Source organism: Pipra filicauda, unplaced genomic scaffold, assembly GCF_003945595.2.
Source record: "Pipra filicauda isolate LSUMZ 115617 unplaced genomic scaffold, ASM394559v2 scaffold58_size5111680_pilon, whole genome shotgun sequence".
Classification (NCBI taxonomy): Eukaryota; Metazoa; Chordata; class Aves; order Passeriformes; family Pipridae; genus Pipra; species Pipra filicauda.
In genome coordinates, this window is record NW_024104742.1 from 1,164,591 (window position 1) to 1,178,164 (window position 13,574).

A 13,574-nucleotide genomic window follows, 5' to 3' on the forward strand; every position below is an offset into this window, starting at 1 on the left:
CAACTTCCTAAACAAGCCTTTCTGAAAATTTCCTTCTTCCCCAGGTTTTTGAAATACTGCATAAGAACCAACGTGCATTTCCTCATTGCAAAATTGCTGTGCCTATCAGCATAGATGTAATCTTTCTTTTTTTAAAGGTGACCCAAACTAGCCTGTTTTGCCTCTTTATTGGAAAGAGATATCCCTGAAATTTTTTGTGATAACACTGTCTATGTAACTGTACCTGTTACACATACATTCTTCATTTCACTGTATTGCTGTAGTTAAAATGGTATTGCTTTCCAGGGTGGACAAATCCCTGTGCCCAGGGGGAATTTTCTGTGAGACAGAGTTCACCTGACCTCCTCTTTTTCTAATATTTTCCTGTCTTTCAGGATTCCTCATCTCTGTGCTCCCAGAAGGGCGGTGTGATAAAGCAGGGCTGGCTGCACAAAGCAAATGTAAATAGCACCATCACTGTTACCATGAAGGTGAGTTTGATCCAGTTACTTGTGAACAAGGCATGAGGTGAAGTTCAGACCACATCTCTGAAGCTCACAGGAGCTTAGTGAGTGGGTTTGGTTTTGGATGGGCATCCATCCCTCTTGTAGAGTATCCCATGGTGGACTGGAAAACCCAGTCTGGCAACAGTCTTTGACCCTTCCCTGTCCAGAATGTAAGACTGATGCACTTCAGATCATGATGGGCAAGCTGAGCAAAAAGGTGAAGCGTGTTCTGGTAAAGCAGGATTGTTTTCTGAGTGAGCAGCTGAGGCCCAGGAGAGGAAGGCAGCTTGAATAACTGAAACAGCTGCCCTGAAAAGACAACTTTCTGAATTGATGGTTTCCTTGCTGGTAGGAAATATGCAGGGAGGCCAGCTTTAAACTGAAATGACAGATCTTTGCTTTAAAAGCAGGGGTGATATCACTGCAGAGACAGAGCATTGCTGACCTAAAAGCAACAGCTGCCTTGTCTCCTGTTCTCTGCTCTGCGTAATCTGGCATGACATTGCTTAGATTGTGCAGAGATTTTTAATAGTTACACCATAGGTTTTTGCTGTGGCAATGAGCCCATGTGCTGTCTCACCATGCAGCTGCCTTGTTACAGCATAGAGAGAGTTAGGGAGTTATGCTCAATGGTGCAGCTGAAGGATGGCTGCAGTGAGGCTGCTTTGCAAGGGTATATTAAAAAAATCTCAAATAGCCTGGCTGTTCCAAGTCTCAATTCAATGAGTTATGCTTTCAGGAGAAGCAGAACAGGACTGTTCATAGGGCTAATTTTAATTTGAGTTTTGAAATGGGCTTTAAGGCGATAGACAGAATAGGATTTTCTGACCCTCTGCTTTTCCAAGCAAGGTTGAAGCAATTTTTTTTGCCTGGAACTTCTGGAGGAGGTATGACTGCTCAAAGCAGTCAGTTGGGTCTGTTCTGGTCTGAGCCTCTTGTGGTAATTGGTCTCAGCACCCAGCACCTCAGACCCACCTTTCTGAGAAGTCATTTGAACTACACTGGCTTCAGTTCCATTAATATGATCCAGAGCCTCCAGTGAAACTCAGTACTCATTCTCTGAGTTGGTCCTGGTCACTTCTGTGTCTTACTAAACACACACCTCCCAAGGCACATATATGAAAGCTGAGGACTTTGAACACCTTTGGCCTTATCACCACTTGGAGAGGCTGCTGTGCTGTGTTCAATTGCGAGTGCTGGTTCTTTCATTGCTGTGCTGTGCTGAGCTGCTGGTACCTCACACTGTTGCTAAGCATGAGCAGAGTGTTTTGTGGAGAGCCAGCCCATGAGCAAACTGTCATTAGGCTACAGCTGCCAACCTTTATTTCAGAGCAGAGAAGTGCCCTGGTTTGGCCCAGCTCTCCCTGTCTGGTTTGCAGCATGTGTTGTGCTGCACTACAACCACAGTGTCCAGATTGTCCTTCTGTCCTTCTCTGCCCAAATGGACTAGCCCAGTTCTTGACATCCCTCTGTGCTCACAGTGCTCAACAGCAGCACCTGTAGCCTGATCAGAGGGGATGTTCTCTCTGCTCCTAGGTTTATAGTATTAATTTCAAATAATCATTGTCTTCTGACAGCAGTGCTTACAAGGGGGGAAGATCATAGGAATAGTGTTTGCTGTTTGATTCTGCATTTACTTTTGAAGAGAATTCATCAGATGCAAATGGTTTAGCGTGAAATCCCATGCCCACGAGGGATATCAACCCTGTAATATCTAGAGAGAGATCTGTCATGGGTTTCTGTAGCATCCACTGCCAAAATTCCTGAGACTGATTCAGTGAAGTGCTAAATCAGTGTTTAAGATGGCTTAACGCTTTGCATCCTTAGCTTTCCATGTACTTTTATGCTCTGTTGAACTGAAGGTTTAGTTAGATCTTATAAAACTTAAAGCTCAACAACCTCGGAGCATCTCTACAGCTAATTAGTCATCCAAAGGATGCCAGAGGTTACTTTTCAGAAGGGTTAGGTTATGGTTCAGAGCACGATGCTTCCTCCCAGTTCTGTGCACTTGAGTGGGTTTATTGAACATGTGCTAGTGTCCGTAATGATGGGAGCAGGAAATTACTTGTAATCTCCCATGTGGGATGAAAAATGCTGTGTTTATTTGTAGATCTTCCAGATACACAGGACAGTAGAAATACTTGCAGTGCTGCTTGCCCCAGCTTCCTTTGTGATTCTCCTAGCACAGATACCCAGCAACTGTGAAATGCACCCTGATCCTTACAGACTTGGCAGCATATGGTGCTACCCCAGTTGCTGCCAAAATGTGCTCTTGAGTTATAGTCCAGTGTCTTTTGGCTGACAAGCATGAAGGAAGATGTTCTGAGATACTGGAGAGCTTCTTTTTCTTCATAAAAATCAGGAGTTCAAACAAAGGAACTCTTCTCCCGAAGTTATTGCTTTTTGGTGTGGGAATTGAGCACTAAACCAAAAACAGTTCTTGAAAATAGATTTGTATAAGAAAAATAAACCCAAAGTCACAAAAAAACAAGCAGTTTATTGGGTTGCAGCATCCCTTTGCTTGCATTCGAGTGCTAGGAATTTCCACATGTCTGTTCCAAAGTCTTACAGACAATTCCTTTGTAATTCTAGCTGAGGCCTATATCAAAATGGCTCTGGAAATACCTGCTCTGAGGTGGAATGAATCTTCAAGCCATGTGCTGATCTGAATTTACTGTGTAGCATTACTTTGTAAAGATAAATGAGACTGAAGCCAGCTGAGAGACGAGCTGGAAGCCCTGGGGCTTTGCTTTAGTTGGGCAAACTTGTAATAACAACAAGGACATTAAAATTAAAGAAGATGATGGAAATCCCTCTTTATAAAAGCAAATCATAGTGAAATAGGTGAATCTGCAACACTATAGAGTCAGCAGTGTTTCTTGTTACAGTATTTTCTCAGTAGCAGGGAGGACGGATAGGGAAACCAGGGCCATGGTTTGTGATCTACAACATAGTGAATACTTGCCTCAGCAAGACTTTGAACTTTTGCAGGTATTCAAGAGGAGGTATTTTTACTTGTCACAACTCACAGATGGCTCCTATATTCTGAATTCCTATAAAGATGAGAAAATTTCAAAAGAATCCAAAGGCTGCATTTTCTTGGACGCTTGCAATGACGTTGTTCAGGTAGGTGTGCTTTCTGCGTGGCTGCACATGGACTTTTGCGTTGCTGGCTCTGAGATACATGTGCTCTCTCGAGGTCTGAAGGCATGGATTTGCAAACTAATCCAGAGCTGGTCAGCTAAACTGATCAACAGGCAGACAAGGCATTTCACAAAGGTGCCATAGTTTTGGCTAGGAAGAGCTGCTGAAGAGTAAAATGCAAGCATTTCATCATTACCTCATCTGTTGCCTCCCTGCTCTGTCCATCTCTTTTACCTGTTATTGTAGGTCAGGTGCCTTTCAAGACCTTGAAGGTTGAACCAGTTAGTAATTGGTGTGACTTTATCTTGGGCACCTTCCTCTATTTGCTGCTTGCACCAGCTTCTTGTTTCTTAAGTCACATCCTGATAAGTCCATGCAAACATGCAGTTCTTTGGGACTTAGAACCTGCTCAAGGCTTGTAAGGTTTTAGGAGCAGGGATTTGTACAGATCTAAAACGTGGGTTTGCTTAGTTGTGTGAGGGTGAGAGGCAGCAGTGGGTTCCTGCTGTGCCTTCTGCCCTTGCTGTCTCTGCAGAAGCATCGAGCACTGAGTGTGGTGGAGCTGGTGCAGGGCAGCTTAAATTACCCCAGTGGTTTGCTTTAGCATGGATGAGTCAGAGCTGTGAGTTCCCATTTATCTTCCTGAACACAGTAAAAGCAGTAATGCACACGCCTCAGTGATGTACGGGATGTAATTCCCAAGTTGCATCAGATTTGCTTTGGCTTCTGGTTGGAAAATGCTGTTTAAAGGCCAGCACAACTCCGAAATGTTGCATTGAACCGCTTGCTTTTAAGATAGATGCCTCTAAGTGTCCTGGAGCACAGCATTACTTATTGTGTCAGACAAGTGCAGTTAGTGGCTTCTCTGGGTAAATGCTAAAGGTCTCAGGACATCAGAAGGAGCTTGCTCCTGCTCCTAGTGCAGTGCCTGTGGTTCAGTCTGGCTTTCTTTCACTCTCAGAGTAGCTGGCAGCCATGGACCTGTGCACTGCTTGGTCACAGCTGGGAAGCCCTTTGTGATTGCTGCAGGATTGCTGTGTCAGGGAGGGTGCTGCATTGTATTTTGTGGTATTTCAGCTCAGGATGCTTTCCCAAAGAGGAGCTGTGGGGCAGGTACTGTGCTGAGTTGTTGAGGAAAATGTAATACAAGTCTCTCTGTTTGTTCAGTGTCCCAAGATGCGCCGTTATGCATTTGAACTGAAGACAATAGACAAGTACAGCCACTACCTTGCAGCTGAAACTGAGCAGGAGATGGAAGAATGGCTGGTGACCCTGAGAAAGATCATTCAGAGCAATACTGAGAGTTTGGTGCAAGAGAAGAAAGATACTGTGGAATCTGTGCAAGGTCAGCTTGTAAATAAATGCCTGCCTTCTCCCTTCTCCAGCAGGATGCAAGCAGTGTGCCTGGAGAAGTGTGTGCTGTATAAATAGCAAGAATTGTGGCTGACACATAATATCATGCAAAGGGGCTTATTACAACAGAGACTATAGTCTGAGGAATAAAAGCGGAGGGAAATGTGACCCTTCTTCTGGAAGGGAAATCCATGGCAAAGTTTCAAGGCTCCTGGAAAATTGGCTCTGTGCTGAAGTTTTGCTTTGGAAAGACCTAGCAGACTGTAATAGTACACTTTGATACTAGTAATGTATGGAAAAATCTTACTCCCAAGGAATGGAAAAATCTCCGTAAACTGTTTTTGTGCTATTGTTAGCAAATACTGCAGGATGCTTTCTGGCAGAGTGGTGGTGCTGCAGTTGTTTTGAACATCTGTTTCTCGTGTCCTTGCAGATGATGAATCAAGCACGCAGGGTAAATCAGAGAACATCCTGGAGAGCCTAGAGAGAAGCATGCATCCAGAGCTGATGAAGGTACCGTGTTTGCAGAGATCACTCTCCCCACCCATAACTAATTCTGCCCACCTTGTCTTTGAAAGGGGGTTTCTACTTTCTGTATCTTCAGATCTGGGGGATCTGGGCAGGCACCAAGTGCTGGTGGGGTCTGTTATCTCACCTGCCTGTCTCATGGATGAAGCTTCATGGTTTGAGGCCACATGTTCTTCACCTCCAAGTGTGGTGGGTTGAGGAAGAACCAGATTTAGGGCAAATGAAGGACTATTGTGATCAGCACTGCTCATTTGGGCTCATCAGGTGTGACCATCCTGGTTGTGGGAGCAGAGGGGGAGTTAGGCAGCAGCTACCTCCTGTTTATGATCCAGAGTGTGGTTTGGTTGCCTGCTCCTGCCTGCCTTCTCATTTGGCACAGCCACATCACTGTACTGTCATTGCACCGTGTTGGTGGCTGCAGCCAAGATGCTTTACATATCTCACATATCACAAAGGGAACCTGAAAAATAATTATTTTGTTTTGATTCCTTTCTTTCCCATTAACGAATGTTTGCCTCTGTGTGGCCAGGCAGTAATGTCAATGCCTTCCTTTGTCCTAGTATGGAAGAGAAACAGATCAGCTGAACAAACTCAGCAGAAATGATGGAAGACAAAACATCTTTTCTTTTGACCCAGAAGTCCAGGTAAACATCCCCACATTTGCCAGTGTGAGGTTTTGTTCTCTGTGTCGTGCCTCCCTTGTTCCCTTGCATGGCCACAGTATTTGCCTGCAGGGGCAGGATGTTTCTCTGGACTGGAGAACAGAAGTGCAGCCCATACCCTGCCAGTGAGAGCAGAATGAGATGTCAGTGCTCAGGTGACAGCTCAAATACAGGGAAGACTCGCAGCAGCCCCACACAGGACCTCCCTCCAGCTTTGCTGGCTTTTGTGTGATGGATCTTCATCTTGCTGGATTTCAAACCCATCATCTGTGCCTCTGGGAGGTTCTCATGGTTGCAGAAGAAGCAGTAGAAGTGTTACTGCAAGGATACCTGCAGTGCTGCATGGGGCTCAGCACATCTGGAGAAGGGAGCAGTGGTGGTAAAGGCCATGATGGGGGTTTACAGGGAGAGCCTCAGTCTTCAGGCAGTTTTCAAATGTAGGAACATACAAACAGAAAAAACACCCTGTGCTGGTCTGATTCACTGGAGGAGAGGGTCACTGTCTATTGGCCTGTTTTATTCTTGGCTTTGAACTTTGCTGAGTTCTCTGCCAAGGTCCAGGTGTGGGATTTCAGTGAAATGAGCTGCAATTGTTAACACAGTTTTAGAGAATTGTTCCAGGTTATTTCACAGTTTCTGGTTCCCCTTCTGGCATGCTTTGGCTTGTTCACACCTGTGAAATGGAACATTCTGGTTTAACAAGGAAATGTAATTAGTCTTTAAAAGGTTTAGTTGTGCAAAATGAGTTTTTCTCTTGGCACTTCTTTAAGGTCTTTAACAGAAACAAGATAAGCATCCAGGGGGCTTTTTGCTTTTTTTTTTAAGAGAAGCTTTGAGAACTTTCTCATGTTTTAGTCAGATAATAAAAATGGAAATATTATTTAGTGCAGAGCATCTAAGATAACTTTTTTTACCTGAGGCTGAATTCACTGCCCTCTTTTTATATAAAGAGCTCTTCATTCTGATGTGGGTCAGTCGGATCTGCTATCACACCAGGCATTCAAAACCATTGCCCTAGTCAATGCTGGTGTGTACGTGCACACTTGTATGCCTGGTGCTGAGGAAACTGGGAGCAGGAACTTACACCTGCAACGTACCTTCCTCGTGGAATGGAAATAAGGTAAACAATGGAAAGAGTTCCTCAAAACTGGATTAACAATTGCAGCCTGTTTTTCTGAAATCAGTTGACTGAATTGAGATATCAGCACCTTGTGTTTGGCATGCAGGTTTCTGCAGGGTTTGAGGGAGAAAAGCGAACAGGACTCTTTCAGACTGTCACTGAGAGACCTGCTGGTGTTTGGGGTCTCTGTGTCCCCAGTGCCAGCATGGTGGGTATGGCAAAGGTTTGTTTCAGGCACAGGGACCATCTCGTAAACTAGCCATATCTTCATGGTGGAAGACGCTTTTTTTATTGCCTTATGTTCCGCTTTCTTCCCTAAGCTCTAAGTGGTGCTTGGGAAGATCCCCAGAGTTACAGCAAAGCAGGAAGGAACTGAAATCATATTGAGGTTTAGTTTGCTGTGCTCTACAAAAGAAGTTGCTAAAAATTGATACATCCCCATGAATTCATGTCTTGTATTTGTGTAACATCACCAAATTGCACTCATTTGTGAATGTGTCCTGTACCTTTTGTACCACTTTGAGATAGTATTGGCCGTAATGTTATCCCTTAACATTATTCAGGGGTTTATTTTCTTTTTTAATGAGACCAGATTTGTTTGTTTGCTGTCTAGAGACTAGACTTCTCGGGGATTGAGCCAGACGTGAAGCCATTTGAGGAAAAGTGCAGCAGGCGCTTTGTGGTGTGCTGCCAGGACTTCTCCCTCAACCTCCTCACTCAGCTCAGTGACAGGGCAGAAGGAGGACCCACCAACGTAAGGGGAGCTCCAGCATGTCCTGCTTTGTCTTCTTTCTCCTCACCAGCAAGAAAAACCCTTGGCAAATTAATCTGGGTGGATACATCCCATTTTGCCATGAGCTCTGATGGGACCTGGCAGGCGGTGACTGCTGGCCCAGGGTCATTGCAGGATTTGTCTGCCTTGGTATTTTGGTGTTCCAAAAATGTGTTTGGGGACAGGGTCTGTCCTGACATGCCTCAGCTTGCAGTAACTGGGACTGCTGGGAAACCAGCAGTTCAGAGGCAGAAGGAGTGGGGAACCTATGTCTGCCAAATTCTGGGTCCCTATGAAAGTCCTGTTGGTAAATGATTAAGCTCCATCTCCAAACCACTCATGGCTGGTTTTTATTTCATTTCCCCTAATGGCAAGGGATTTCCCTGTTCTGGAACCTTCTTCTGACTCCCAGCCTAACTGTATTCACAGCCATTTTATTATATGCATTTGTTATTGTGCCAAAGTTGTGCCTTAGCCTAAAAATCTCTATTTTATTTTCTGAGCCTCTGATGTCTGTAGACAGCTATTACATCTCACCTCAGCCTTTTGCTGCTGGGCTGAGCAGACCAGTCTTCTCCAGTCTTTCCTCCCAAAATAATTCCTGTTGTCCTGTCCTGCACTTGCTCTGATCACCCCTTTCTGCGGGTGCCAGAGCAGCAGGTAGCATCACAGGGGAGGCAGCAGCCCTGGCACTGCCCCATCTCTACTGATGCTGCCCTGCCTGATGCCTGTTAGAACCACAAAGGCTTTTCTGTGGTGGTTTCATATTGGCAGCTCCCAGCTCCAATACAGGACAGCAGGCTCCATACACGACACCAGGCTCGTTCTCCTCAGTAACTCCCAGGGGACGGACGCATCGCTAATAGCAAAGATTCTTATTATTCATCCTTAATCAGGTCCAGAGTGAGACCTAATCAGCACATTTGCAGCATTGATGTAATGCCTTGAGTCATGCTGGAATGTCTCAGGCACTCTACACTCTTATCTTCAGGCCTTAGTTTTTGTCTTTACATGGATGCACGCCTACTGCAATCTTTGAATTAAAAATACATGAATTATTGCCACTTGCCTTGTGTTGTCAAGGTCAGTAGCTACAAAAGAGGTTGGCAGATTTTGCACATGCAGTTCCTCAGCAGTGTTAGCCTTGTATTTGAGCTGTCCTGGCTGGGAGAACTAACTTTCCTCCTGGGAGAGCATCTGGGGAACGTTTTGACTGTCGCAGTTGGGCCATCCAGAGCTGATGGACTTTGGAAAATCAGTAGTGGTCTTTAGCATGTGATCATAAACACTCTTAAGCTGATCTATTTCTCATTGCAAAGGATAAACAGCTCTGATGAACTGAGTTCATCTTTTCTTTCTGACTTTGTAGTTTACCACTTATGTAAAAAACATATGGATTTCATTCTTTTTATTTCATTGATGGCTTTAAAGTAGCTTTTTTCTAATTGACTAGATCAAAATGCAAGAAGGTGCAGGGAAAAAAATGGATTTGTATATTTATAAAGCAAAAACCATGGATTATCTGTAAGAATTCTGTAGAATGCTGGTGTACAAAGCTAAAAGCACAAACACATGCAGAAAGTTCCCAGTTTCCTTAGCAGGGAAGGCAATGCTGATACCCTTGAGCCTGTGCCGTGCATTTTTATTTTTTTTTGACACGTACATTCAATCAAATTTCCAGGTTGAGCCCTTTTTCCTAAGCTTGGCGTTATTCGACCTGAAAAATAATTGCAAGATTTCAGCTGACTTCCACGTGGACCTGAACCCCCCCTCTGTCCGTGAGATGCTGCTGGATAGCTCCGTGTCCGGAGCGGAGGGAGCCAAGGGACGCTCGCCAGGCGAGAGCCTTGTGCACGGGGTCCCCGAGTCCTGCCTGCGCTACATAAAACGGGTGAATATCTGACCTTCTCCTCGTTCTGTGCCTCTGTTGAGGCTGTGGCTGTTCAGCAGCCTGGCAGTGTGGTGTTACCCACTGCGTGGGGAACCACAAGTCAGCTTTTCTCTTGAGCTGTGGGGTTTTGGTCAGTGTTGAATTTGCCGCTTTGGGCTCGCTGGCAGTGACAGGCAGAGCACCAGGTAGAGTTTTTCAACACTTGACCATGCTCGAGCCTGGTGAGCCCCTTTGGCCTACCCACAGGAGCAACCAGGGCAGGGTGAGTGTGGGTTGTGGGAAGGGACAGTTTGATGACTGGGGGCAAACCCTGCGGTGCATGTCAGGTGTCCTGCTGTCTGACAGCTGCTGCCTGTCTGTTGCAGGGGGTCTTCTCCGTGACTGACCCACATGCAGAGATCTTCCTGGTGGCCCGTGTGGAGAAGGTGCTGCAGGGCAGCATTGCACACTGTGTAGAGCCCTACATGAAGAATTCGGACCCTGGAAAGGTATTGGGTGGGGCCATGAAACTATCTCCTTAGTGATGCTCTCTTCTGCTGCAGGGAGTAGGGTGGTCTGAAATATGGGTTGTTCCTGCTTCTGTGTAGTTTTTTTCTGGCAAATACAGCCTTCGTCTGTTCTATTTGCACTGTTCCCAGGCTGGCTTCAGCTGGGCTGTCCTGGAAGATTTGATTCCTTCCCTTGGAAAGGGGCAGAGGATTTTTAAAAAGAACCAAGCACTTGGAGCATGGGGACCTTTCCCCATTGCACTTCGACAAGGCAAAGCCTGGGCTGGCAGCAAAAAGTGGCACACTTCATCCCCAGAAGTGTGGGATGAAGTGTTGGAAGAGATCATTGAGTCCAACCATTAAACCAGCACTGCCAAGCCCAACACTAAACCATGTCCCTAAACACCGCTTTGACATGTCTTTTAAATACCTCCAGGGATGGTGACTCCACCACTTCTCTGGGCAGCCTGTTATAGTGCTTGATAATGCTTTCAGTGAAGAAATTTTTCCTAATATGCAAGAGAGAGACCCTGCTGCAGCCAGTATCAGTTTCTGCATGCCAAGCAGAGCTCATGCTGCCTTGTTGCAGCCACTCAAAATTAGTTCCTGAAAAGTCAATTATAGAACACCCAGTGATGATGGCATTCCCTTGGCACACTTTCTAAATCTGTATGGGATGAGCCTCTTGCAGTTAATTTTGGAAAATAAACTAATATAATAGGTTTAATATGACTGTGCCCTCAATGTTTGCTATTGCTTTTCAAAGTAATAACTGTAGATGGTATAAAGTGGCAAACAGGGGTGTCTGTCAACTGCTGCAGCAACTGCTGTGCTGTGTGCCTGGGGAACTGTGCCTCGTGGAGAGATGCTTCTTCCTGGAGAGTGCAGCACTCTTCACTCCTTTCCCAGGGCAGCAGGGAAGTCTGGCACACACTAACCCACCTCTCTCGTGTTTTGCAGACTGCCCAGAAAGTCCATAAGGTGGCCAAGCAGGTGTGCAGCCGTCTGGGGCAGTACCGGATGCCCTTTGGTTGGGCTGCCAGGTGAGTCTCCTCAGACTGGGCTTTGCCCATGGCAGGAGCTGCTGCTGCTGTGAGTTATCCAAGACACGAGTCGGCCGAGTGGGCAAAGGGCCAAGTGACTGAAGTCAGTGAAGCTGCAGCCGGGGGCAGACTTTGGCTCTGACTCCCAAAACAGAATTGGGATTGGCCTGAAATGCTCTATCTAGAATTAGAAACAAAATATTAAAAAGTAAACAGTGCTGGGAAGGCAGTAACCTTCCTAATGACCTGTAGCTACTGCTGTCAGGGAAGAACATTCCTGGGAACAAATTACACCGTACCACGCTACCACGGGAATCAGTGCAGAGACTCCCTCCTGCCACCATCCATTGCCAGGGACAAGATGAGAGTAGAGGATCTCCCAGCCTGGAGGTGGCAATCAGCTGGGGCTTGTTTTCCATCTTAAACTCTGCTTTAATTAATGTTCTTGAGAATGGCTGGAGGTAGTAATCCCATTCCCTTGCTGTTCTTTACTGGGACTGATAAAGGATGTCACTGCTAACTCTCAAATCTCAATGAGAGGAAGGCCTGAAGGCAAGATCATCCACTGCCTCCTAGTGCTAAATTGCATTTTGATGCTGACAAAAGGGATGGTAATGACATGGGAACACAGAAAACTGTCACAGTGGGATGGAATTTGATGGTATATTGCTTGCAGTGTGTACTCTTGAGCTGGATTTTCCTGTGACACTGGCTGCTCACCTTCGAGATTGTATTTCTGGGATGCAGCACTCAACCCTCTTTTAAGTGGTACCTCAGCTTAATGGTGGGCTCTGTATGGGCATTGACTTTGGCTTCAGATTTATTCCTGCTGGGTAAAGAGCTGCCTTTGGACAGCAAGGAGCTGAGTGACCTGGTGCAGGGAACTGTGTTGCTCTGCATCTCTGGAATGCATCCCCTGGGAGGAGATGGAAGGGTGTTCATGATTGTGGACCAGGCTTGGAAATGGGCTGGATGTGTCCTCCTGACGTGGCTGGTGAGAAGGGAAATGGGTGATGTCCCATGTGATTCAGTGTGACACACTGGATTGAAGGCTGTGTGGGGTCTAAACACCATGTGAGGATGGGAGAGCAGTCAGGTCTGGTGGTGTGCAGAGCAGTTGCAGGGCAGTGAACCTCTCACCCTATAAACTGCCTTTCAGACATGTCAAAGACCTCAGTGTCTGTGTATTTATCAACATTTAGGAAACTTACCTCCTTTTTTTTTTTTTTCTGCAGACCAGTTTTCAAAGACTCCCAGGGCACTCTTGATGCTGAAGGAAAATTCTCACCCCTCTACAAGCAAGACAGCAGCAAACTCTCAAATGAAGATATGCTGAAGCTTTTAGCAGAGTATAAGAAGTAAGTGTGAGAGACTGGTGTAGGGGCTGGGCAGGCATTTTAATGTACATTTTGAAACAGTTAAGTGTAAGCATGAGATGACAATTTCTAAGACTCTCAGAGGGTAGCAAGAAATGCTGCTGATGTGTTCAGCACCTGAGCTTTCAAGATTCACACTCTTGTTCCTTTCTCTTTAATGCAGACCAGAGAAGACAAAACTACAAGTCATTCCAGCCCAGTTAAATATCATTATCAAAGACGTCCCGCTAGACTTCACAAGTAAGGATCTTGGATCTTAAAATAAATGCTGGTTGCTCGAGCCTCAGGAGTTGATGCTTCTGTGGGGAATTTTGCCATTTCATTAACAAGAGTATCTTGGGGGTGCAATGAGAAAAGAGTAATTCAGCACAGCCACTGCCTTATAAGTCTTTCTGATGGATTCTCTGGAGGGATGTGAGCCAAGTGCAGAGGGGTTCATCTGAGGGGTTTACCTGAGGGGTTCATCTGCTTTGCAGTTGACCATTGCATCCTAAATCTAAAGGAAGCCACCTGCCTGCTTTTGCTGGTGTTATTACATCAATCTTTTATGACGTTTTTGATCCGTAACACTGGAGGGCTTCACAAACGTGGTCAGTGTGATTCTTTACTTTGCATTTAAAGGAACTGAGGCAAAGAAAGGACTTGTGATGTGTTCAGTGTCACTCCATGGACTTTTGGCAGCTCTTGTAGGCTAATCTCCTGTCCAAAAGGC

General features: G+C 45.7%; 1 protein-coding gene across 5 annotated transcripts in view; it reads left to right on the forward strand.

Moving 5' to 3' along the window:
• DOCK11 (dedicator of cytokinesis 11) overlaps nucleotides 1–13,574 on the forward strand; it is an 81,254-nt gene that overhangs the window by 22,812 nt on the left and 44,868 nt on the right. For all 5 annotated transcript variants that reach the window (XM_039387796.1, XM_027746552.2, XM_027746554.2 and 2 more), the window contains exons 6-16: nucleotides 375–470; nucleotides 3,477–3,611; nucleotides 4,797–4,974; nucleotides 5,416–5,495; nucleotides 6,071–6,154; nucleotides 7,906–8,046; nucleotides 9,746–9,955; nucleotides 10,321–10,443; nucleotides 11,404–11,486; nucleotides 12,722–12,844; nucleotides 13,026–13,102. In XM_039387796.1, coding sequence (XP_039243730.1) covers nucleotides 375–470; nucleotides 3,477–3,611; nucleotides 4,797–4,974; nucleotides 5,416–5,495; nucleotides 6,071–6,154; nucleotides 7,906–8,046; nucleotides 9,746–9,955; nucleotides 10,321–10,443; nucleotides 11,404–11,486; nucleotides 12,722–12,844; nucleotides 13,026–13,102 — 1,330 coding nt within the window. The remainder of the gene's footprint in view (nucleotides 1–374; nucleotides 471–3,476; nucleotides 3,612–4,796; nucleotides 4,975–5,415; nucleotides 5,496–6,070; nucleotides 6,155–7,905; nucleotides 8,047–9,745; nucleotides 9,956–10,320; nucleotides 10,444–11,403; nucleotides 11,487–12,721; nucleotides 12,845–13,025; nucleotides 13,103–13,574) is intronic.